This window comes from Dromaius novaehollandiae, chromosome 9 (genome assembly GCF_036370855.1).
Source record: "Dromaius novaehollandiae isolate bDroNov1 chromosome 9, bDroNov1.hap1, whole genome shotgun sequence".
NCBI lineage: Eukaryota > Metazoa > Chordata > Aves > Casuariiformes > Dromaiidae > Dromaius > Dromaius novaehollandiae.
In genome coordinates this window covers 22,038,346-22,063,745 of record NC_088106.1, presented here as the reverse complement: position 1 = coordinate 22,063,745, position 25,400 = coordinate 22,038,346, and the positions used below count along the sequence as shown (strand labels likewise).

Here is a 25,400-nt window from a genome sequence, read left to right as displayed (position 1 = left end):
CTCCATGCATTTCTCAAAGTGAGACTTTTGCCCAAATATTGCATTGCTCAGTCAGTTGTGATTACCTGGGAGCAAACGAGAACAGGGAATTCAACGCTAGGTGTGAGGCTGAGCAGACAACTAGCTGAGGGGCTGTGCCTCACTCTCTGCTATCCAGTGTTACGTCTCATCTTTCTTTATGGAAAGCAGCTTTTATAGTTTTATCTTGAAACTTCCTTGCCTTGAATGAAATTTGAAAGATTACACGTCACAAATCCAGGATTAATTTCATTGTGCTTCTATTCACATCGTATTTATTGTCTTAAATCCATGTTGCCTCTACTAGTGTAAGTGAATGCTGTGACAGAAAGTCATTTGAACTCTCCTATTGCAGAAATGCCCACATTTTCCCTCTTTGAAAAATGAGTTTCTCCCCCTTCCAAGTATACTGTTTTACACTATCCCTTTTCACATTTTCCAATGGTGTGAAAAGTTGACATATAACCTCTTTCTACAGTTACCATCTCTTTGGCTGGGTAGTTCATGACCTTTATAGCTCAGAAATCTCTGGGCGATGTTTTCCTTCTCTTCAGAATTGTCAGTTGTGATCTCTTCTGTTCCAGATCTAAACACCTGGAAGCATTTTTTTTTCCAGTAACTGAGATGACTTATTTCAGCTGGTCTTTGGATTAGAAGTGCATACCCTGTTAACTTGCTTTCAGTAAGAGTCAGTGTGTTTCCTGCCACACTGGGACTCTGAGAGTCTAAACTGACACTGCACATGACCACATGTAAACAGTGCCTTTCCTCTGAAATACATGGTATTTATGAAGGGAAAGGTGGAGGAGCTATTTGTTGGATATACTGCATGTGCTGTGGTCAGCTGCACAGTTTATTATTGGTGCAAAGTAACTCACTCCCAAACAATCTGTAGGTAAGTTTCCGTTCAGACTGCTGCCGTTCACTTTTCAATCCTACTGTCCCATTCTGGGTATTTTGCAGTACAGATCTATGGGCTGTTCAGATCCAAGGGCTGTGTGAGAAGACCACTGGACCTGCACATAAGGTGGAAAACGAACCCAACCCTTCTGGCAACGGTGGCTGCCACGAATGTGGACACCACCATACAACCTGCTTTAATTAAATCTTTCTTCTGGGCCTTGAAACCTTGTTCCCATATGTTATTTTTATTTTGTTTATCTCTGGCAGGTGCTTATTTATTTTGCCTTTTGGTATTCAGTCTGTATCATGCTGGCTAAATTAAAATCTTTAATTCTAATTTAAGGAACACTGCAAGGTCTGAATAACTCAATATTGATAAAGGAAGTCATCAATAGTTCACAGATATGCATGAAAATAACGGCAAAGTAAAGATAATTAACATCAGTTTTAATATTGGTAAAAGAAACCCAGATTACGTGTGAGACGACTGGACAATCTTTAAGCCTAACGGCTACCGCGGTCGCCCCCGCTCCCGTGGCCGGTCCGGTCCGGTTCGATCCGGCGGCGCCCCCTCCCCGCGCGCCGCAGCGGGGCTGGCGGGCGGGGGCGCGCAGGCCCGCTGAGGGCGGGGCCCCCGCCGAGCCGCGGGAGCGCGCTTCCCCCGGCCGCACGCAGGCTCCCGCCCTCCGCCACGCACGGGGTGACGCCGCCGCGCCGCGGCCCCGCCTCCCGCCCCGCCCGCCAGCGCGGCGCGGGTGACCTGTAGTAACCCCCGGCCCGGCTTGGCCCCCTCCCCGCGGAGCCCGCCCCGCGCGCCACCGCGCTCCGGCCAACCAGGAGGCGCCCTCGCGCGCACGGGAGGAGGGCGCCCGGCGGCGGGCTGCCGCGCGGGGCCTGAGGCAGCGGCCGGGGCGCGCGGGGAGGCCGCGGCGGCGGCCGCCGAGGGGCGCGCAGAGGCGGCGGGCGGGCGGGCCCGGTGAGTGCGGCGCCGCTGGGGCGCCGGGGGCAGCGGCGGCGGGGGAGGCCGCTGGCGGGGGCGGCTGCCGCTCGGCGCGGGCCGCCGTAACGGGCGGGCGCGCGGGCCTGGCGGCAGCGCCGGCACCGCCAACGGCCGCGCGGCGGCGGTTGAGTGCGGCGTGCGGCGCACCCGCCGGCCGGGGCGCTGGGCTGGGCTGGGCTGGGCTGGGCTGGGCTCTGCGCGGCGGGGAGGCTGCAAGGCCGGGCTGGCCGAGCGGTGCTGCGGCGGCCTCGCGGGGGCGGTTGCGCCCTCGGGGCGGGGGTGCTCGGGGCGGGGAGCCGCGCATCGGTCCCTGCGGTAACAGGTGCGGGAGGGGCGGCGGCGCTTCGCCCCCAGCGGGGCGCGCGGCTGCGCCTCGGCTGGGGTGTGCGGAGGGGCGAGGGCGCGGAGTGAGCCCGGAGGCGGCTGGGATCTGGCAGCGCCGGCTGCGGTTTGGCTCGGCACCGAGACCTCGCGGGAGGTAAACATCTGCGCGAAGCCCCCGCCTTGGGGGGACAGCCCGCCGGGGCGGGGGGGGGGGGGGGGCGGCGCGGCAGCGTGCGGGTTTGTGCTGGTGCGCGGTCCCCACACAGCGAAACGCCCCTCGCGTCGTCCGCCCGAGTGCGAGCAGTGCGCTCAGAGCGTCCAGCGAAGTAGGTTTAGTTAGGACATCCGAAGTCTTGTGTTTTGTTAGCAGAACTGCAGCTTGTACAGTATGTAAATGCTTTTGCATATAGTCCTCAGTTTTGATGTACAGCTTCTGGTCTGTAAGTATAGCTGATGCAAAACCAGTACAGTTAAAAGTGATTTTAATCAGAATTTCCAGTCATGTTCTACTGTTTTTCCATCCCACTTCAAAATATTTGTTACTGGATTTAATGCTAAAATGTGTCCTCTTCATGAATCCTCTCGTGAAAGCTAACAGAGGGAACTTTTTTTTTTTTTTTAACTTAAAGTATATTGGAGAGGAAAAAACATTACAAGATTACTTGAGATACTTCTATGAACAGGGTGAGGTCCAGTTTGTGGGGCCAGTATAAAATCTTTTTAAAGTGAGCAATTGATAATCTTCAGTAAAAATTAAAACCCAGGCTTGAATAGGAACAGTCGCAAGGAAGTTAGCTTATGTACGCTGCCAGCTTTTTTTTTTTTTTTTTTTTAAACTCTTTGAAGAAAATAAACCCAACAATCCGTATATATATTTTTTATATAGCAATATACAATAGCCAGCAGATATATATATATTTTTAAGTTGAGAATTGCATTTTGTAAGGAATTACATTTTGTTAAAAAGTACCAGATTGTAGAACATATTCTCTGGCCTATTAAATGGATTTGCTAGAACCAAACATGAAATTCCTGTATTTAAAAAGCTGAACTCTCTAACTGTAACAGTGTTATCAATACAGAATTTCTGAAAAAGAGCAAAACCAATAAACCAGGGTATTTTTGCTGAAGACAGAAGTGAAAATTACATATATTTAGAGGTCTTTTCATATGATAAATGTTTTTCAGTAGTTTAAAAGGTCTGTTTAGTGTAAGGGTATTACTTTACACAAAATATTTTAGAATATTCTGGAAGTCTTAAAGAAGATTTGAGTGATCATGAAGTTTTTTTATCATACTGCACTAAGCATCACGTAAAGAAGAATTACAAAACGAAACCAGTAAGATTTGACTGGACTTAATGAGATTTTTGTTTGATTCATTTTTAAAAGTCTTTCCCCGTAGTGGACTTAGCATCTCACTGTGTAAAACTTTACTGTGGCAGGTGACTTTTTTTCTGGGTGTAAAAAGTAAAAGTCAGAAATGGTAGATGCAGTCAGGTTTGGATTATGCCCTAAGAGGAAGATAATCATCTCAGTGTGCTCGTAAGACTTTATGCTCATAACCATCTGCGCCACTGTGAGAGCAAGAACATCGTTGTATTTGCCTGTTCTGTGTGCCCTAAAAAAATTAAGGGGAGACATTTTTAAGTCTGTTAATTCCTCTTTGTCCTGTAGTTTTGTACTTCAGAAAAGGTTGAAGCTAAGCATTGTGACCGAAAAGCTTACTTTTCTTTGCAGTTGTTCAGCACATTTTTTATTGTTAGTCCCTAGAAAGTAGAGGTAGATCCAAATTCTGTGCTTTGAATGTTCAGTCTTGATGGCTGTCTGACAACCTTGAGTGAATGTGATGGATCCAATGATCTATGTGCTCAAGATTTGTGAAAACCATCACACACCCAGCCTGTGGTATGGACCCTGTCCATGCTGACTGGTCAGGAAAGTGAGCTTTTTGCTAATGGAAATAGCACTCCTTGGAGAGAAGCATACCTACCAAATTTATTTTAAAATATTGTGTTTTGTTTGGTGCTTAAGAAGCTACTGTGTGGTTCTGAAAGTTGTCCCATCTCCAAGATTCCCATTCTGCTCAAAGTAATTATGAAAATAATAAACAGCAACCTCAACCAAACATGACATCAGCAGATATTCTGGATATGGATCTATGTAACCTTCCGATTTATGTTGCTGTTATAGTATTATGTCTTATAGGCATTCTGGTATTATTATAGTGAAATACATTTCTTTAATCAAGAGACCTGGTTCAGCCTGAACGCCCAAAACATCAGACTGATGCTTACTGGAAAAATGATTCACTTTGAAGAACTACAGAAAATGTCTTGATGCTTGACTGAAAGCACTGTGCTCCTCCTGAACTGGTGAACATTAAAGCCATTTCGCAGCCCATATTTAGTGCCAGTTTAGGGCTTTTATTCCTGCTTTCAACAGGCCAATGAGTGGTTTGAACCATAATTGTATTAAAGACCAAATTTTTATCAGTGAATCTTCAAGACAGCTAGAACAAAAGCAGCATGCATGGCTCAGGACAAAATGTGAGCTAACTAGGCATAAAGCATCCTTGCTAAGGAGATCCAACTATGGCATAAATTTCCAGAAGGGAGCAGGAAGAATTGAATTCTGAATTGTTTAAAACCTGTATTTTCTTAAAAAATATGTTTTTTCAGAGGAAGAGTAACTCAAAACCTATCTTACCGAACAAGCCTTCACCTGTTGTCACAGTGACAAAGTCAAAAGAATAATGTAGTCTGAAGCTGCAATGTTATCATGCCTTGAAGACTAAGTTCAGGTGGCCTAAATTCAACTCAGGACCCTTTTCTCAGTCAGTGGAGAAATCTTGGTGTTTTTGGAGAGTAATTCAGAGAGTTTATGTAAGATGCTGAATGGGGAGCTGCCTGAAAGCCAGCTAATAAGAAATAGTAGGCAGAAGGATTTATGTGGAATTTAGGCCATCTGAATATGGCCCTAAGATGCGACTTAGTAGTACTAAGTAAGGTGCATTAACACTAAGAAGTCTTGGCTTCAATTTCTATCCATTTTGTCTGCTGATGATTACTAAGCAAATTTGCCATTTAAATAGCTACTTAGGGGTTTCCTGGCTTTGTTTCCTGGCTGAGGAATAACCAGCCCCTTTGCAACAATGCAGCTGGGGCCTGACTGGCTGGGGGGCAGCTCTCCTGAAAAGGCCCTGGGTCTTGGCAGACAGCAAGCTGAGCAGGAGTCAGCCATGTACCCTGGCAGCAAGGAAAGGCAACTGCATCCTGGGCTGTATCAACATGAGCATAGCTAGTAAGTATATTGAGTGATTATCCCCTGCTACTCAGCACTCGTTAGACCACTATGTATTAGACCACACATTAGACCATAATATTGCATCCAGTTGTACTGTGCCCACTGCCACTACAAGACAGATGTTGATAAACTGCATTGAGTTCAGCAGTGAGCTGTCAAAGTGGTCTTTGGACCTGGAGCTCCTATGAGGAGAGGCTGAGGGATCTGGGCCTGTTCTGTTCAGCTTGGAGACGAGGGGGCTTTGGGAGTGTGGTATTGTGGGGGGAGCCTAACAGCAGCCTTCCAGTAGCTATGGGGAGGTTATCAAGAAAGTGGAGCCAGGCTGTTTGCAGTGGTGGGAGGACAAGAGACAACAGGCATAAATTGAAATGGGAGGTTTTTGGATGTAAGGCAAAAATTTTTCACCATGTCACACAGTGGAACATCCTGCCCCGAACGGTTGTGTAGTCTCCATCCTTGGACATTTTCAAGTCCTGACTGGATAAAGCCTTGGATAACCGTATCTGATCTCATAGCTGACCCCATTTTGAGCAGGAATTTGGCCTAGAGACCTTGTGAGGTCCCTTCCCACCTGAATTGTTCTACAGTTCTGTTTAGTGTCTGCCCACAGAGCTGTCATGTTGCCTAAAAGTTTCTGAGACAACTTATTTGGAACTGGATACAGTGCAGCAGTTGCAAGATGGGGATTAATGCAGGTTGATTTCTCATACTTGGAGGAATATAGCAAGTACTTGAGTCAATCTTAAGAAGCTCTCCAATGGCAAGACTTTGTTTAATTTTACACTTAGAGTTGAAAGAAGTTATCTTCATCCTGAGATCCTGAGCTACATCATGATTTGCAATGTAGTAAGGCCTGAAGAACTCCTGAAGGATTCAGTAACCAGCTTCAAGATACCATTTGGGATCTAACTGTTTTGAGGATGTTGAAAGAAGTCACTTGGATAGGCCAACATCCTAATCATGCCTCTTGAATGACTATTACTGAATCCAGGACTACAGGAAGAAAAGTTCGGTTCTCCTAAGGAAGCTGAGATCTCAAGCTGTAGTAGCTTTTAAATCAAATGGGGAAAAATGCTGCCTACCCAATCAAAATTGTTTTAGAATCAGCCTGTTTTAAAACTTGCAAAGGTCTTTACTGACCTTTGTGAAGGAATTATTCTTACATGTCGTCTTGTTCTCCAAGCAAATCAAGCTAATCGGAAGTCAGGTTACTGATTTACTGTCTGTAATCCCCTAGGAGGAGGGGGAAACAATGTGTCAGTATACGTGCATTGCAAAGTAGTGTTTCTATCAGTGTTCATGAGTGTTGTTAATTACCAAGATGTGCGAGTTAATTACAGTTTCGGATATGGGACAAACTGGCTTCTCTGTTTCACGAATTTCCTGAAAGGCAGGGACAATGGCCAGAATTATCACAAGTTACTGAGTACAGATTTTTCACTGTGTATCACTCATAAACAGCAGTCACAAACTGCAAGCCTTTTCCCTTTTCACTTGAAAATTGGAAACCTAGTGTCTCATTTTTGCTAGGTACTGTATAAATGATCATCTTTACCCTGAATGCTGGTTTCTACTAAATGAAGCCAATATAAGGCTGGAATAAAGGGTAGAAGTGGCTTGCTGAAGATTAAGTAACAAAGTAGCAATAGAACTGCTCTTCCAGATCCAGTTCCCCATCCATTTGCTGCATCACTGTCCTTGTAGAAAGTAGTACTCCTCCTGTCATAAACTCGTAAGGATATTCTGAAAAGAAAACTAAGCAGTATCTAACAGCAGTTTTCCTGCATCTTTAAAGGGAAGAACTTTCTGCCTTTCCCTTTGTGTGCTCCAGAACAAAAAATGGAATCTACTCCATTTTGCTCAGGTTGACTACTAAGAGATATGCAAGAAACCTGGGCCGTCCACAGGAGGGTTTTACGTAGGTTCTGTACTTCTTCACCAGAAGACTTCAGATTTGTGCAATATCATGCATCACTGCGCATGATGACATAAGGTTTGTTGAATCAGACATATGGTATGATTTCTATGAACCAGAGTTCTAAGGCAGTTCCAGAATATGTTCTGTGAAATAGTGGAGCATAGTCTGCACTTGTTCCACAAAACCATATTAAAATTTATGAGCTTGTTAGCTGTGTAAGAACTTATAAAAACTTATTAAAAAGTTGGAAAGAGGAACATGTGTGGTGAGTAGTTTATAGATGTTTTTCAAAGTTACATGTGTCTATGATTTGTGTTTGGTGAAGAGGATGCCTTTAGTCTGTGTTTTAAGTGTGTATGCAGAAGGGAAGAGGGGAGAAGCAGGAGGTTTTGAGGGCTTTTCTGGGAGGATTTTTTATGTGGTTTTGTTCAGAGATGCACAGCACATCTGCTTTTCTTTGTCTTCTAGACTTTGGTCTTCTAGGTTTATGTGTTTGAGTGCTGAAGAAAAAAGGGGTAAGGCAAAAGGTATGGGAGGCACAGAGTGATCTCAGTAAGGTTAGGTTGTAAAGCTTGGTCAGTGATAAAAATGTGACTTAAATTTGTTCTGCAACAGTAAGTTCCATGTTCAGGTTGCAAGCAACTTGAAAAGTTCTGTCTGTAGGACTTGTCAGTCTTTTGTAGCTGAATTTTTAATTGTTCTGATTAAGCATTGCTGCAGTTTTTAAGGAAGCCATGAGCGGAGAAATGATTTTTTCTAATGGACAGCTTTGAGACTTCTAAAAAAAAATTTTCCAGTTTTGCGGTGGTGATAACTGTATAGATATTTATCCTTGCAGAGAAAGATGCTTATGGAGATTATATCTAGTTCTCTGACAGTCTGTGTAAATAGATTAAGCTAATGATATTCCAGGCATCCATGAATGAAGTACAAATCTGCTTCCCAATCAAGAGTGGTAGGGCCGTGAATCAGCGTTTGAGTGTCGTAACTATAGAACTGTTGGCTAACCCAAGCTATTAGTGGGTCTTGGAAGGCAGCTTGAAGGTTTTGATCAGGAACGCCAATATGAAATAGACATTCATAAGGAAACTTCAGTTTTCAGTTTCAAAAACCTGTGATTTACCAATAGAAAAAGTCGTATTTAAAAAAAAAAAAAGTTGTCCACATCCGGTGTCATGAATTCAGTGTTGTGGCCAGGTGCAGAGCATGACAGAATGGAGTGAGCTGCTAGCCTGACTTTTTTCTGTCCGTCCGTGGATGCTTGTATGTCTAAGAGTACAATGGTTAAAATTGTGTATATTTTAATTACAACATTACCTTCATTGTTAGTGATTTTTCTGAAGATTTTTTAAATGGAAGACGTGTAATTCTTTGGGTTTTTTAAATGCTAGAAACTCATGAAACATAGTTAAAATATTAATCTGACCTTCTGTATAATACAGGCAAAATAATTCACCTGAGAATGTTCACATAATTTCTGCAAATACTGTTAGTGCTATGGCACTTTTTTTTTAAAAAAAGGTCCATGTTCTTGATTTAAAGACTTAGCAATGGAGACACTACCCAATCAGATACTTGAATTTTTGATCTTTATATTATACAATTAGGGTCTAAGGATGTGTCTGTTTTCCCTGAATAGTGAAATAAGATTCCTTTCTTTTGCCCAAAACTCCATCTACCTACCTATTATGTATATACTGTTAATGACTTAAATTATCTTCTGTGGACAGCTGAAGAGTTACCTCATGTTTATCCCCTCCAGTTCACATCTCTGGGCAATGGATTTTGTCTTCTGATTTTCAGCACCTGGACTTTTGTAACTTTTGTTTTAAAGGGGGCACATAAGGAGTTGGAGGTCAGGATCACACTCTTGATTGCTTCTTTACATAGGATAAAATGGTCTGTAATTTAGTGAGTCCTTGTTTTGCATCTGTTTTGTGTTACAGAATTGTAAGGCAGATTCATAGCTCATTCTGCCTTGCTTTGCTTACAAGAAAAGAGAATACTGAAAAGAGAGAAAAGGTATTCTGGTACAGCTGGGGAGAAAAGTTGTCTTGATGTGCTCTTACTTTTAAGGTTAGAAAATAGGACATAATCTCAAATGAGCAGGTTAGGCAACCTTATACCTCACATAAGTAAGTTTCAGTGCTCGATTTTGAACAAAGGAGTCCTTTCCCCCATCAATATAGATATGAAAGCTAGATAAAGTAGTTCTTCAGGGAAACACTGAATTTGAGAGAATGTTTCCTTTTTCCTTTCCTCCCCCTATATTTTGTGATACTGTAAGTCTACTAGATTGTTCCAGCTATCCCTAGAATTTCAGAGCAGCTAAGAGAAATTACTTTATAAAGTGGGTTGCAGCAAAGCAGCCTACTGGTTAATCATTCTGTAATTTAAGCTTTTGTGTGTGATTCTCCCCCCTCCACTCCCACACACAGTTTTTTAGTGCAAAGAAAGAATGCTGTCTACTCCATAAATAGATGGGGTTAGGGCACAGGGAAGGGGGATGAAACAATAACAATTGAAATCTACTTCTGTGGTAGCCTTAAAGAGATGTTGTGAAGTGCTTCGTTTAGGAACCTTTTTTTAGTCAGCTTTGCTGCTCTGAGAGCAAGACTGCGTATCTATGACAGATAGGAGAGTTCCTAACTGTCTTCTAGGTGTATTTGTGATGTTCTTACTTGGCTGCTTAGCATGCATAATGTCATACTTATGTCCATAGAAGACATTATTTGTGTAAGCCCTATTTCTCCTTCTTAACTGTACGTGCAACATTTTAAGTGTCTTGTAAAAGAGTTTGGTTCAGTTTGACAAAGGTTTGTTTCATGTCACAAATTCTTTTTTGAAATTTTGAGTTAAATAAGCCAAGTGTCTTTTAATATTAGGGTCAGAAAAATTTTAGAGGAAAAGCAGATTTTATGCGTTGCAGTACAATTGGTATGTATGTTCTCAATATTCAAATATAATTAATTTTAAACAAACTGTTTCTCTAAAAACACAGCTTAGGAGTCAAGGGTAACCGTAAGTAAGCCTGTGTAGTTTGATGTTTTGGAGGTGAATTTTCACAAATTATTTTAAAGTTAGTCTAATAAACAGAAGACTAAGTTTTTGAGAATAGATTTATAACATGCAGCAAAAATAAGATTACAAAAAGTGTACTTGAAAATTTCATATTCACAGAACTTGAATGCATTTCATTTCCGCCTTTCTGTTTGTGCTGAGGAAAAGTTTCACAAATTTTTCTCTGCATTTATGTAGTTGCTAGAATGAAAAAACTGCCTTCTCCGTGTCTCAGTCCTTGTGGAGAGGTTCACTTCGTAAGGTGTTAAATTCCCAATGAGACTTGTGTAAGTTTTGTTTTTAGACATTCTTCCTGATTCTATTTTTTCAAGTTGCGTGGTAGATCACAAGTGTTCCTGTTGCTGTCTTGCTTTGCAGTTCGCAGGGGAGAACCTCTTCATTAAATTTAAAGTGGATGTTACAAAATGTAGTCTGAAAAGCGCACGTGGAATTAGGAGCATTAGTCCTTCCCTGAAAGGTAAAGGTTCCCTCTGAGGGGCTTCCAGCAAGGCTCCTTGGCCACATGAGAGGGTGAGAGGCAGTCTGGTTTGGGAGAGAGAGTTGGAGCAGCAGGGATGGATGGACAGGCAGACAAACACGTGCACGTGCGTATGTTTCTGTGGGAAGTTGTTCATTATGTTTTCTGTAATAAATCACTTAGGTGAGTGGATACTACAATATTATTAAAAAAACAATTGGAACCTGAAAATGTACTTATTTTTTGAAAGAGAAATTCTGGTGAAAATGTCAGCAGCTTAGCCTTTCAAATTAAGTGGTGAACTATCCAAGTTTATCACTTTGATACCTTTGATCATGTTGTGGATGTCCTTATTTCCTTCAACATGCAGTGTTCAATTCCTCTTGAAAGTAACGTTCATCTTGCTGATATTTTTCTTGTGAGAAACTTCTCTGAAGACTTGGACTAAATCCTTTACTCTTTCCTCTGAAGCCTACAACAACATTTTGTTTTCCCATGTTTGCTTTGTTGTTTGACTTGAGTGTATTCATTTAGTGCTTATTCTTTAAAGGGATTCTGGCTTGAGGTTATCCCAAATAAAAGGAAGTCTTTCAGAAAGAGAGAAAAGGCAGAATGTAAATACATGGAGTTACCGGATATTGGAGTAGGCCACCTGGTATTTTAAAAATGAATATAGGATAATGAGTAATAATTTCTACTGTCACTACATGAATTTGTAATTCATCTAAAATGACATGAGAACATTTTTATGCTTATGTACTTAGGGCAGAGAGAAGACAAGAAGCACCTTTTTGGCCAAGAAATTTCTGGTAGTGTTATGTTAGTGTTTTGTTTTGATCTGACAAATACATGACTAAAATACAGTACACAGCCAGACTTAAAATATGGTAACAGAACATCTCTCTATATATTTTGATTTTTAAAAAAAAAAATACAACAGTGCAGCAAACCTGTTCTGCTCCTTAGCATTTCAGGTTTCCCTGAAATTAGAAAACTCATGCAAGGATGTATTTTGTAGTAGAAAATGGCACATAAAGCCATTCTGGTTGTTTCTTTCCATTCAAATGAAAGCAGAGTCTGCCTCCCAGTGGAAGTATTTAGAAGGGTTGTCTCAAATGATTGACAAAATGACTTCAGAAGTTTAGAGTGCTAAACTGGAAGTGATAGCTGAGCTGTTATTCCACTTCTCTGGAAGCCAGAGGTTGTGAATAATGATGAAGCTTGTGGGTTTTTTTTATTTTTAGGCAGAAATTTTTCATATTGAGAATTTATTTGTGTTGGTGTTCTTGTTTTACTTCTCTTCCATGTTTCATTTGTAGTTGTGATTTAAAACCTAGTAGTGTACTTGAAGAATCATGTTTTTGTTTCTTTTTGAGAGTTAACATTGCAGATATCAAAATTACTTTGAGATCTCATGCGGTAGTAAGATACTCTGTGCATTATATTACATTAATGTTTCTCAGACACAATAAAAATGAAAATATTTAGTTTATCATTAACTACATCTCTTAAATGTTTTAATTACTGTTTATGAAAAGGAGTAGAAGGAAGGTATGACAATATCTGTAAATCAAAGTGCCTGAAATGAATGACACCTTTTTGCCATGAAGCAATATTGTATGGTGGGAAGAGGAGGAGGCCAAGATGTAGGAGCACTGGATTGTGTTCCTGGCTTAGCCATTACTTTATTGACTGACTTGGGATAAATATTTTTCTCTCTTTCCTTCTCTGCAGTACTAGTAACAGTGATGTTAACTTCTTGGGAAGTGCTTTTGGATCTTCTGATAACAATTATTACCTCAAAGCTGTGTTTATTATTCTTGCTAGTGAGGATTTATTTGTCAATCCTTACAATGTTTAGCCTGCCTTAAATAAGTTATTTTTTAACTTCTTTAAGGAAGATAATTTTAAACTGTTTTGAACAGGAAAATTTCTGAACTGCAGAGTCGTAATAGGGTTTGCTTTTTTCAGCTGATTTTAGTCTCCTGGAAGGGTATTTACATGTCATCGGTAATAGTAGCTTTAGGAGTGCCTGTTAAAGTATTGCTCCTGAATTAGCACTGAACACAGCTTGTTTTTGTTTTTCATGTGGAAACTAAACTAAACGTCCAGGCCACGCAGTTGGACTCTGCAGTGAAAGTCCTGTAGCTTGGGGGAAAAATAAAGCTGTCTACTATGTGATTACTTTATGATTGCCATTTTAGCCTTCAAATCCTCATCAATTTTACTGTCTTTCTTTTGTAAAAAGCAGAGGGTAGGCTTAGCTATCTAAGTCTCCCACTCTCTTGCAACATGCAGTGAGATTTCATAGAAGAGAGTCATAGAGGTATATAGAAGAGCTCGTGAGCAAAGGGAGGGTTTAATACCTTTCTAGAAATAGTTGGATATACCTAGAATCTGCCTAAAAGAAAAGGCAGCTCTCTGTTTTCAGAAAATTTCAATTGCTATCTAATTTAGTTCTGTGCTAAACATATTTGTCCTTCTGCCTGCTGTTGTTAGTCCCCCCACCTCACCCCCGTTTCCACTATTTGGTCTAAATGGACCTAAAGTGTATATTACTAGGAGGAAAAGAAAATGCTATTTTTTTACAAACTTTTCTAGATACTAAGATCACTTTCTATTTTCTGAAACTTTAGTTAATATAGTAGGAAGTCTCTCCTTTATTCTAAGGACTTCTAAAGTTCATGTAACTCCTACAATTATAGTATCTTTGTGCCTAACATACATACTATATTTATGCTAGTAAAACATGTTCTGGCCACCTTCTAAGGAAATGGAAGCCTCATTTTACGAATGGAATTGAGATGTGAAGGCCATCATTTAAACCCCCTTGTATTAATAGGAATCTTTATTAGCCTAGGTCTGAAGTTTAAAGATATTTAGGCTCTGGATTTCACCCTTTCTGGTTTCAAGTGCTAAAGAAAAGTAATGTTCCCTAGTTAGTAGTGAGAGCGTGAGGTTGGTCCTCCAGCTCTCCTCTCATCCTACTGCACTGGTGATGAGAGTCACAGGGTGTTTCAGGTATCGCCTGTGCTGATCTTGATTCTTCTACAGTTAAGAGCTGAACCAAGATCCAATTTACAGCATGACTGCCAGCCTGCATCTTCCTCTTTCCCAGCTGTATGTTCCCTCTCTGTGGTGGGGTTGCAGTTTGTCTGTTCATGGTTACCCAATTTAGAATAGTGGAAAAATTCTTTTTTGTAGTGTTAATTTTCTGCTGATTCAGGTTCCTGAAATGACTCGCCCTAGGCTCAAGTGAGCACCAAAGCTAGTACAAAGGAAAATTAACCCTCCTTCTCCAAGAAGGAGAAGATTTAAACTGGATCAGCAAGCTAATCTGACTCATTCCTAGTCATGGAAACACAAATGTATCAGTGCACCAGAGGGAAAGTGCTGGATTAGGTTTCAGAGATGGGCAGTCTGTTTTAATGGCAGCGCAGTGTTAAATCTGCCTGAGCCAACTCAAAACTGCACCCACAGGCCGTGCGCTTCATGAACCACCTTGGCTGCCCCAAACAGGCAGTGAAGTCAGACAGTCTCTTGGAAACTGGTTTTTTTTGGGTTAGAGATGACATGCCTTTGCTTGTTGTCAATTTGTGCCCTAATGTTTACTTTCCAGAAATGCATTTATGCACAAAGTGCCTGAATCGCCATCAGAAATGGAGTTTAGTTGTGGAATTGCTTATGTTTAAACCTTCCGAAGGGAGGAGTTTAGTTGCGTACAGAGAAGTCAGAGTGCTTAGATGGCTCTGGGAATGTGTCTGCTAGTATTTGTGATACTGAGCAGAGCAGAATAGAAATATTTAGAGAATCTGAGAAATTCATCTAGGGTTGTGTGTGAGTTATGTAGTAGAGCTGAAATCTCTAGGGGGATCTGAACAAGGTAGTTTAAAATCAGCCTAGATGTGCTTACAAAGAGTAGGCATAGGTTCTCCATGCTTCCTCCTTGTCTAGCAGAAAATCTGTGACTTTTTGAGAGAAAAGCTGCAATCAGTAGTAATTCTTGTCTCTTACTATACCTTTTTCTTTGCACGCTAGTAGTTTACAGCACGTGGAGGTGAGGAGGGCAAAGTCCAGGGACAGACAGAAAATCTCATGTTCAGCATTTAGAGTGGGAAAGCAAGGACCAGAAATGGTGTGGGAATTATTCATTCTTGGTCCACCTGCTTGAAAAAGTTCAATGCAAACCTCCAGGCTAGTAAGTAAGATTATTATAGCTGCACAATCTTACTCTTACTGATCTGACTTTCTTTAGCAAAGGCTTTTTAATAACATTAATAAACCACATATGGTCAGATAGAGATGTTCAAGAATGTATTGTTGATTGGAAGTTGCTTTGGTAGGTTTTTTTCTGATGTGTGGTGGTAACTTAAGGATTGGTGCACTGAGTGCTAAGATTATCCTTTTTTTTCTTTCCTTTTTTTTTTTTTTTTTTTTTTTGTTTAATTGGCAAGCAGAAATGTTGTACAAAGTTGCAGATCTGCCCCAAACTTGACACAAAAGAGAAACTTCATTTTAAAGTAGGGCTTGAGGTCAGTCTGGCGCAGCTGTTTCAGAGCAGCCCTCGTTTCACCCAGTGGGCTCTGGAAAGGACTCCTGCACTCCGGTTGTGGAGCCAAGCCCAGGTGCCAGCCTCGGCAAAGGTGGCCCTGGGCCGGGAGGGAGCAGGCCGCTCGCAAACCCGTGGCCCTGGAGGCGAGCCAGCGTTGGAGCTTGCGGAGGAGCCCGGGGTTGGGCAGACGGGAGCCCCCGTGCTGCGTGGAAGGAGTGGCCTCACAGAGCACTTTCCCGTCGCCGCGACGGTGGCGTGTGGAGTGGGGTGCGCCCCGCAAGCCGTGCTTTGCCAGGGATCTCGGGGTCCCGGCAGTGCGTGGGGCACAGCCTGGTCACGGAAAGCAGTGTCATGGGATGACCTGGGGTAGCGGTAAGTGTGCCCTGGCTTTGGGCTGCCTGCACTTCAGAGTCGGGGAGATCCGCTCTTCTTTAGTGATCGGAGTGTTGATTCCTGCCATTCTTTGGGGCTCTTTGGCTCTTTTTTTGAGGACTCGTGATGTTGCTGGGGTTTATGCATCGTTACTGGAAATAAATAATTTGGAAACCAGATGTTTATCTTCATTAACACCAGCACCTTCTTTTGTTTTCTTCATGTGGCACACTGTTTTTCCTCGCGCCATGATCTGACCCTGTTATTTTTGGGGCTAAATAATCAGCTGGTCTGCACTGACTTCAGATATCTGAAAAGTTTTCTTTTTTAAAAAATTTCTATCTACTTCACTTTTTTCATTCTTTCTGTACATGAAATATTTGCAGGGCATATAATGTCATTTGAAAGGTTGATTAGCTTAATGGTCCATTGACAAATTAGGTTGACCAGCTGAAGATATTCTTACGTGCTTTTTTTTTTTCCTCCCTGTTTTGAAATAGTTTTTTCTTTTTTCCCTGATAATGTCATATGGAAATAAATGTGAACAAATGGGCTTCTCGTTTTGCTTCTGTTGAATAGGTGATAAGCGACAGGGTAGTTTGTGAGCACATTCAGTTGGCAAAAGCTTCACTGTGGTTGCAGGAACATGTTGGTACAACAGAGGATGCAGTAGGATGGAAGTGGTCCCATTTCTCTTATCAGCAGTGCCTCTTCATGCATTTTTAATTGGTTGATATTCTTGATAAGTGTAAGTTATCTGAATATGTTTTTTCTTTTTAAAGTATTATAGCATCATCTTTTTAGAAATGTTTGTTATTAGGAGTGGTTCTCTGCAGTTGAGAATTGGTCACCTTTTTGTCACACCTCTTTGGTACCAATGTATTTCTGTTGTGGTGGAACCTGAGGTATAGGATCGAGTGGTATTAGCATATTTATTTGTCCCAGCAAATACACAGCAGGAATATGTGGTCAAGGGTTTGCTGTTTACTGGTTTCACTCTTCAGAAACTTTGTTTTGCACCTCCCCAGTGGACTCGGGAAGTCTAGAACTAACTTAAGATGATCACAGAATTGTAAACATTTGAGTTAATTGCAATAGAAATAAAAGTAGTCTCTAGCAGAATTAGTTATTTAAAAGTGAAATAAATTCTTTTCTCCAGGGAAAATATTTATAATTTTGAGCCTTTTGAGAATGTGGTGGAGATCATGTCTGTATGGGCAGCTGTAGATAAAACGAGCTTGCTTTATGTGATTTAATGCAATTATAAAACTTACTGGGACTGCCTCTGCCATGTATGTCTTCAACTTAAGTATTCCAAAGCTTTTTAGTGTTATTTGCCTGATTCTGTAAATCTCTCTGAGAAGTGTACTGTAATCTAGAACTTCCTGTGTTCCTTTCGTAAATTCACTTCAGCCCAATCAGCTCTTGTTTATCTAGGGAGACAGTTTAACGCCATTGTACATTAAATGTCCCTCTTTTAACAGTGTTTCCAAATGGGCTATATGAAGAGCCAGTTTTGGTCCAGTTAAACTTACATTTGCAGCACCACATAAATGTGGTAATACTATTTGCAAGACCGGTTTGGATCTTGAATTTTTTCTGCCTGTTAGACTTTGCTGGAGGTTGTCAATCAGCCCTGGTACTCACAAGTTAACTGATGTTAACTACATAACTGTATGTGCTCACGAGAGTTGTAGGTTATGGGAAGGTATGTTAACTCCAGGTTAGTACTGACATGTAAAAGCCATATTGGCTCCGTGAAAGGGTGAAGCTGACATGCATCTGTCTTCCTGTCCCCTCTAACTGTGCCCATATTATTTGTTTTTTTACATTATCTGGGCACTAGTTAGTACTCCAGTTTGTGAAGCAGTAACCTGTAATACATCTCAGTTTTTATGCTGTCTCTTACTGTAATGGACTGTTATTATGCTGAGTTAGATAAGAGAGTTTTTATGCATTTTGTTGTTACCATGGTTGAATACATATATATTTCTTGGAGGGGGAGAAGTCTGATTATCCAGTTGCCATTTTTATGTGATGTGTATGCAGTCATATGGAGAAAAAATGTTGTCTTTTTTATTATAAAAGACAGATGAAAGTACAGAGGATGTACTTTATAGTTGCTGTATTTAATTGGGATTTTCCATTTTAGATTTCAGCACAGTTGCCTGTGACAGCTCCTGTTGAGTAAACTGAGACGAGAACTTCTTGTATCAGCTGTTGTACCGGTACCTGCCACAATGAGAAGTTGCATAAGGTTTCTTTTTCTTGTTAATTCATGCTTCTATTGTAAAGTAGTTGTTATAAGCAGGTCAATTGGTAAACACATTCCTATAAGGATTTCTTCCTTTCTCATTTAACAAAAGTTTGCTTCTAAAACTAAAGGGTAAGAACAGTATTAGTATAAGTAATATACAGGGCCAAATCACTGATGATAATCCTAAACAGGATTAGTCCTGAAAACTGCCAGTTTACTTCTCCCAGGCTCTTGAATGGGTATACTGGTTGCCTTTTGTCCTAGCTGTTAAAAAGTGGTATAACTTTTTACTTGTGCTCTTACTGTTTCCCATTTGGTGACTGCTTCATGAAATAGAATTACATACAAATTGAACAGCTATTATGCATGTGCAGAAGCATCCACTTCCATAGTTTTTTATATGAGGGATGTTCTTGCATGAATTAGCAGCTCTTTCATCCAGGATTTAGTTTAATCTGCCAGCCTTTCTTGGATCACTAGTCAGGGTTTGAACACTGATTCCTCAAAAACCCCAACACTGCTATGTGAATGGATACCAGAATGGATACATATTATTTAAAAACCTGAGCATTTACAGCTAATCTGATGCAGACTGCACAAGGTAGCTAAAGCTCTTTGCATGTCACATGTTTTTATTTGTCAGTGATTAGATAGGGGATACCCGAAAACCAAAACAAAACTCGTGAAGGCACTGGACTTTCTCAGTGTCATAGTTAACCAATACTTGATAAAACTACGGAGGATCCCTTTCCCCTCTGCCCTCTATTCGCTGACCCAAAAAGCTGGGTTTACTTACCTCTTTTTATGATCAAAAGTGGTCACCTGCTTCCAAAATTAGTAAGGTGAACAGAAGTTGTAATTTCAATGCAGTGTAACCTTAAGTAAAATATTTTGTTAACTCTTCAGTCTGATACTTTTTTTAAAAATGAAATATATTAAACAGCAAACAATGTGTCCCTTTCAAGCTTTTTAAAATTGAAATAACTTTGAAAACTTTGAAAATTTCTCTGAAACATTTTCATTTTTTGAGTAGCTCTGCTAATTGAATATTAATTATCTTTTTGCTTTGAATTTTTAGGATAGCTTACACTAAAAGGTTAAAAAATGAACTATTACAGAGAAGCATAGATGCCATTCTGTTCAGCTGCATTGGTTCCATTTGCAGTAGAAGAAAGCTAGCCCTCCATGCTTGATTCGGGGTTGAGTTTTCCTTCTACATTGTCATCAGATGTTGAATCTGTATTCCACTTGTAGAAAATACAAGCTTTCTCTGTAAAATGTGTCCTGGTATCAGATTAAAACAGAGCTATATGTGCACTGAAAACATTCAGGCTTCCTGCCTCCTATTTTGGTTTAGATGAACATTTAGGCCATTAAGTTTTCAATTGCATCTTGTTTGTGTGGAAGCTTTCTAGGTGTGCGATGAAACACTTTCGTGTTTTCTCTCAACTTAGAAAGTAGGTAGGCAGCTCAGTAATAAGAGCCACTCATTGTTCCTTGGATTTGAGATAATGGTTCAGTATTTCATCTTTGGGAAACCATAAATGCATATGCGCTTCACTGTGAATGTAGATATCTGAAGGAACCATATTGAAGAAGCGTGGTTTTTTTTACAAGCCGGAAGTAGCAGGATTAGTCAACTTCCATTTGTCCATCCTCTTTTTCATCTGATAGCTTCTCTGAGATTTTTAGTGGAAGCTCGGTGATCTGACTTAATGCTCTTCTGCTGGGAGTGGCCTTAACCAGACAGAAACTTTATCTCTCTTGATGCTTACCTGAAATCTTTCTCTCCAGCAACACAGCAAACAAATAAATGAAAAGATGGGGGGGGGGGGGGGGGGAGGAAATACATCGTGTGTTCTTCAGTCATACAAGGAAAGAGACAGAGCCACTACCTTGCCACCAAGAAACTTCCTTTGTGTCGTGGCTCAGCTGTCTTTAGAACTGCCAACCTATTGGAACTGGTCCATGCTAATGAGAACACTAGAATATATTTCCCTTGCTTGCTCAAAAAGGGCTTGTACTTTTTTTTTCTCCACTTTTAATTACAGTGGTTTCATTCTGGTAACAAAAGCACAGGAGCAGTCTCTTTTGTTGAAGTTTGTATTACCTCCTGATTACAAAATTTTAAAGAAAGAAAAATTTACTCTTATTTGGCCTTTATGGCAAGAAACTGCATTTGTAAAAGCTATTCTTTTTTTCCTCTTTAATTGACGTTTTAAGTGGAAACATTATTTTTAAATAAATGTTAATATATTAAAAGAATCTCTTTGAAATGATACTCACTTTACTGAAGGGGAAACTGACGTAATTAGCAATATACTGAAGGTGGTGAATGCGTACCAGAATTAGAGTTCAAGGGCTTGTTTCCAGGCCTGATACTCAGTTTTCTGAACCAGGGAGAGACTCAAAAATATTTCCCCTTCACCTGTCCTGTGGGAATGTTTCTTAAACCCTCTGTTGGGAGGCAGCCTTTATGAAATCATAGGCATAACATAATTTATGATTTGTAATTCAAAGGAAACATTTCCAGGTTTGAGATTTTGTGGAAGGCTTCAAGTGAGTCAAAGAGCTCTTGAGAGACCTTGGTGCGGTTATTTTGGAAATAATAAAAAAGGTTCCTTTCTTTTAGCCTGATGAGATGGGAATAAGGATGTTGGAATACCTGCAAAATCAAATGGAAAACTGCTATTCTAGAAGGTCTCAATGCCTCCCTACCACAGAAAAGTGTAAAACTCAAAGTGGATATTTTTGCAAAATCTCAGTTGTAAAATACTTGGTGGTGATGTATGTTTATCAGACAGGGAATTTCTTTGGAGAAGAATTTCCAGAAAATATTAAAACACTTGCTTTGAATTTTTTTACTCGTCACAGTGTTTGGTAGATTGTTTTCCTACCTTGGAGGCACAAAGTTACTCAGCTTTACATGAAAAATGAAATGCCCCCCCCTCCTTCCCTGAGTTAGGCAATGCAAAATTACAGTCCAATTTGTAACTTCCTGAAAAATGGATAAATTTTTGTCATGTGAACTCTGAATTCAGCTTTAAAACATTATGTTCTATGCCACTATCAAAAGTAGCTTATTGGCTGGCATATGATTATTTTCATTAAGTATCCTTCAGTGACAGCCTAAGAACATAAGTCTCTTCAACTGATTATTGAATTTGCTCTTTAGCCTATTTAAGTTTTTTTATTTATCATCACTTCTTTGCTTTTGATCTGAAAATTAAAATATACACAGTTCCATTTTTCTTTTTATATCCTTTTTCCTTGTGCTACTCAATCCAGTAATTCTCTACCTTGAAGAGCTCCCAGGCTTTATTTAAATATATGTCTCTGGGTGCTTTGCAGAACAGGCCTGGATGTTGGTTGGTTCCTTTGAGTCCTGCTATATTGCCCATATGATGGAGCGTTACAGAGATTCCTTTGGTTACAACAGCTTTTTAGGGAAGGGGTTGATACTGAGATACTTTTGCTTGGAGTTTTAAAAAAAATTTAGTGGTTTAGAGAAAGATGGAATTAATCTGATCCTACAAATGTAAGGTATTGATCTGTTCTCAAAAGGATCTAGAATTCTGATATTTATGAAGTAAGGTCTCTTTCCAGTACTAGTAAAAGAGCTTAAATGATTTAAACATCATTTTTCCTATTAAAAAAATCTTTTCACTAGGTTTTCAAAGAATAAATGGATGTTGTAAAATATAACAAAGAATAATGCAAAGTGCATTAAATACTCTATGGCATTGACACCATATTTTGTGTGTAAAACTTTACCTCATTTACAAAGAGTTACCAAATTTATGTATCTTATCTACTTATCAGTTTAGTTGTTTGATTTATATTACTGTTTTTAATATAGTTGTATAAATACTTTTAAACAGTTAAATGAGTGAAATGTTTTTACTGTGAGACTGTTTATTTTTCTTTTATATGTAAACAGTAATTTTTATAACTGATAGCTCATTTGCTGTTGCAGAAATTCATCTTTAGACATCATGAAAAGTCCTTGCTATCCGTAATGATTTTAATTATTTTGTGGATTAAGCCAAACTTCTTGTCTTCACAGTAGAACATATTAGAAAGTTGCCTTATCTAGTTCTTTAGATATGATAATATTAAAGGAAAAGAAAAAAAGTTGAAATGACTATCCTGGCATCATCAAGGAGCCTGGAAGAAGTTGCACAGTCTCTTCATAATGCTGTTGCTAGGGTATATATATTTTTAAATATTTTTAGCTGTTTCCCAGATTTTCCCAAATATTATTTAGCTTATTTTCATATGACATATGAAATATTTAGCAATATGACATATTCATATTTAGTTTATTCATATGACAAGTGCACACGTTGCATACAGATGCTATGGATGAAACCTTATGGATGATGGAATGTCCTTAGGTATAAAAGAACCAGCAAAGTTCTTTGACATATAGGGGCTTCATGGAGGAAGGTTACAATTTCCTTTTCTTATATAGGTGTCCCAGTCCATATATTGTTTAGAAAGCATGTGGACAGATTTAGTGATCAGGTACAGAGAGGTGGCATTGCTTGTTTTCTTAGGGCTTGTATGAAGTTTGATCATTTACAGTCGAAGGACATAAAGGTTGCCAGTTAGGATATTCATTTAAGTATTATACTGTGGTTGGAGACAGTCTTTGAATTTGTGGTTGGCATGTATTTATATGAATGTGTTATGTGATTATACATGTAATTTAATTAAAAACTGAAGTCCTGAATTCCTTAATAACTCTGTTTTTGTGTTTTATAGAATCAGGAAAAATAAAAATTTTAATATGTACTGCTGTCTCTTAAACGGGAATGGAAGAATTTTTCCCCAAGTATCAGTGTCTTGTGATGTTCGTTAGAAATAAGGGTTTCTACCCTAATTTCTCTGATGCATAAAGAGACCTATTTCTGATATGGATTGTAATAATATGTTTGAAAATACCCCTCCCCCAATACAAAAGCTATAGAGTTGATTGCTAACTTTTTCTTTTCTTTTTCTAGATCTTTTTGGATCTCCATCTAACTGATACATGTTTTCAAACTCTCCCCTGTAAGCTTCGCAAGCAGCCAAAATGAAGTTGAAGCATAACATCAACCCTGTTCTTCTACAGTTTATAAACTTTATAATCTTGGTGTACTCCTTTATAACATACATTCCATGGTACATACTATCAGGATCAAGGGAGGCTATCGCAAAATCCAAGCAGGTTAAAGCTAAACCTGTGAATAACAAGCCTGGGGGTGCATACAGATCTGTTAACAGTCAACACTGCTTAGCTTCAGTTTTATATCCTGGGTGTGATACACTCGACAAAGTTTTTAAGTATGCTAAAACTAAATTTAAGGACAAAAAACTCTTGGGAACACGTGAAATATTAAAAGAGGAAGATGAAATCCAGCCATCAGGAAAAGTTTTTAAAAAGGTACGTGCATTTGCAGTTTGCTTTCAAGATTCTTTTCAGCCAGTATTTACTTTTTGGGGGGGGGGGGGGGGGAGGGTACAAAAGTTCAGCAAAAGAAATTGGGGGAAAAAGTAACTTTCTCTACTTAGATTAAGTAGTCATGCAAAGAGTTAAATAATCTAATTCTCGCTCTTTCATTAATCAGCATTTAAAACAAATCTTAACCTTCTTTTTGCATTCTTGAGTAGATATCCTTTGTTATATCTTCAAACAAAGAGGGGAAAAACAAATGTGTTTTATATTAAAAAAAAGATTTAGCAGATATGCAAGCAGATAAAAAGTTTTAGTTTTCATTTTAGGTGAATAAAATATTCCCCTCTTTGTGTTATTCAGAACTGTAATCACATATGTATATAGAAAAAGCAGTAGGTGCCTATACTCAAATGTGCTTTTCCAGTAAACTTACTAATAAATCAACAATTTACAGTTTTGCCCTGTGTATTTAGGACTTAAATGGAGTTCTGGTTTGAAAAAGGATTGCACAGACTTTCATTGGAAGAATTTTTTCTAGTCTCCTTTAAGGCAACCTACATCTTTGGAAATCTGTAATCGTAAGGGGGCAGAAAAACTTCTTATGTTGTTTTGAAGGATTAGGGGGCCTTTTAAGTTCAGGCCTGTGTTGTTGATTGCTGATTTGTATCTATTCAGAGGCACTTAAAAAAGTAGTTTTGCGTGAGGGAGCAAGTCAGATTCCATTAAGAGACTATATGTACAGATATGTGTTAAAGTTCTGCCCTTCCGTTTTAGAAGAGGTTGCTACCTTCATGTTATAAAGATCATTTTTGGATAAGACTAGTCTTCCGGCAAGGGAAACATTTATCTCTTCATGTAATAAGGAATTCCTTAAATAACACTAATTTTAATTCTAGTATTTGCGTATAATATTTAAAGTAGAATTTGGTTAATATCACAATATTTGTTTAATATGGCAAAGATTCATTCTGTTAAAGCCGTTATAGAAGCTTTAGCTGTTAGTTAAACTTCCTGCTAGCTGTGGAGTTAGTTTCTCGGTGAGAAGGAAATGCTGTTCAGAAATGCTTGCCTCAGAGAAATGGATACACACAGACTTTTTTGATGCACATTTTGCTGCCTCGTTGACCTGAAAAGAAACAGAAACAAGTTGATGTTGAATGCAAACTAGGTTTCTCATTAGTTTTTTGGCAGTCAGTAACCTTTGTTCTGTTTTTCAAACCTAATTAGTAGTGTAAAGCTTAAGCACTTAGGAGTTTTAGCCTTTTGCATTATGCAAGTGAAGTATTTTGAATGTTAGAAAGCTGAAGAATGTTGATGTTGATCTACTTGAATTACTTGTTTCGAAGTCTTCAATTAGGTAATTTTGACTAAGCTTGACAAAATAGTTCATTATGGTTGATTGCCATAATTGCTGTTGTATTATTTTGTTCCAGGTGGTGGCATTGTTGCCTAAACTTGCTTTTGAAAAAATTTTTCTTTTTTTTCCATTAAGGAATACAGTATTGTATTAATACCTCATAAGATGTTAGCAAGTGAGTAAATCTGAAGGTTTTACAAGATTCCTTGTTGATTCAAAATGTTAGGATTCTTTCTTTTGTTTTTTTTTGTATTTTATGCCGTGCATCTTTTTACTTCCTGTCTCTCTTCAGTAAAGGCAACTTGTCAAGGTTTGTTTGGTGCAACTTCTTGGAAAGGTACATGACAGTTCCAAATCCTTACATGTAGTACATATAATTTGTATACCTTAAAGAGTTTGCAAAACTTGTTAATTAT

General features: G+C 39.5%; 1 protein-coding gene across 3 annotated transcripts in view; it reads left to right on the top strand.

The window, feature by feature from the left end:
- The first annotated feature begins 1,653 nt into the window (after window positions 1-1,653).
- Window positions 1,654-25,400, top strand: part of ACSL3 (acyl-CoA synthetase long chain family member 3) — a 57,511-nt gene continuing 33,764 nt past the window's right edge. Inside the window, exons 1-3 of one of the 3 annotated variants that reach the window (XR_010390515.1) lie at window positions 1,654-1,897; window positions 18,083-18,187; window positions 23,194-23,615. Coding sequence is in view for 2 of the 3 variants with exons in the window: in XM_064516923.1 (XP_064372993.1) it covers window positions 23,265-23,615 (351 nt within the window). In the remaining variant the exon portion in view is untranslated. The remainder of the gene's footprint in view (window positions 1,898-18,082; window positions 18,188-23,193; window positions 23,616-25,400) is intronic. The other 2 variants (XM_064516923.1, XM_064516924.1) reach the window with 2 other exon arrangements.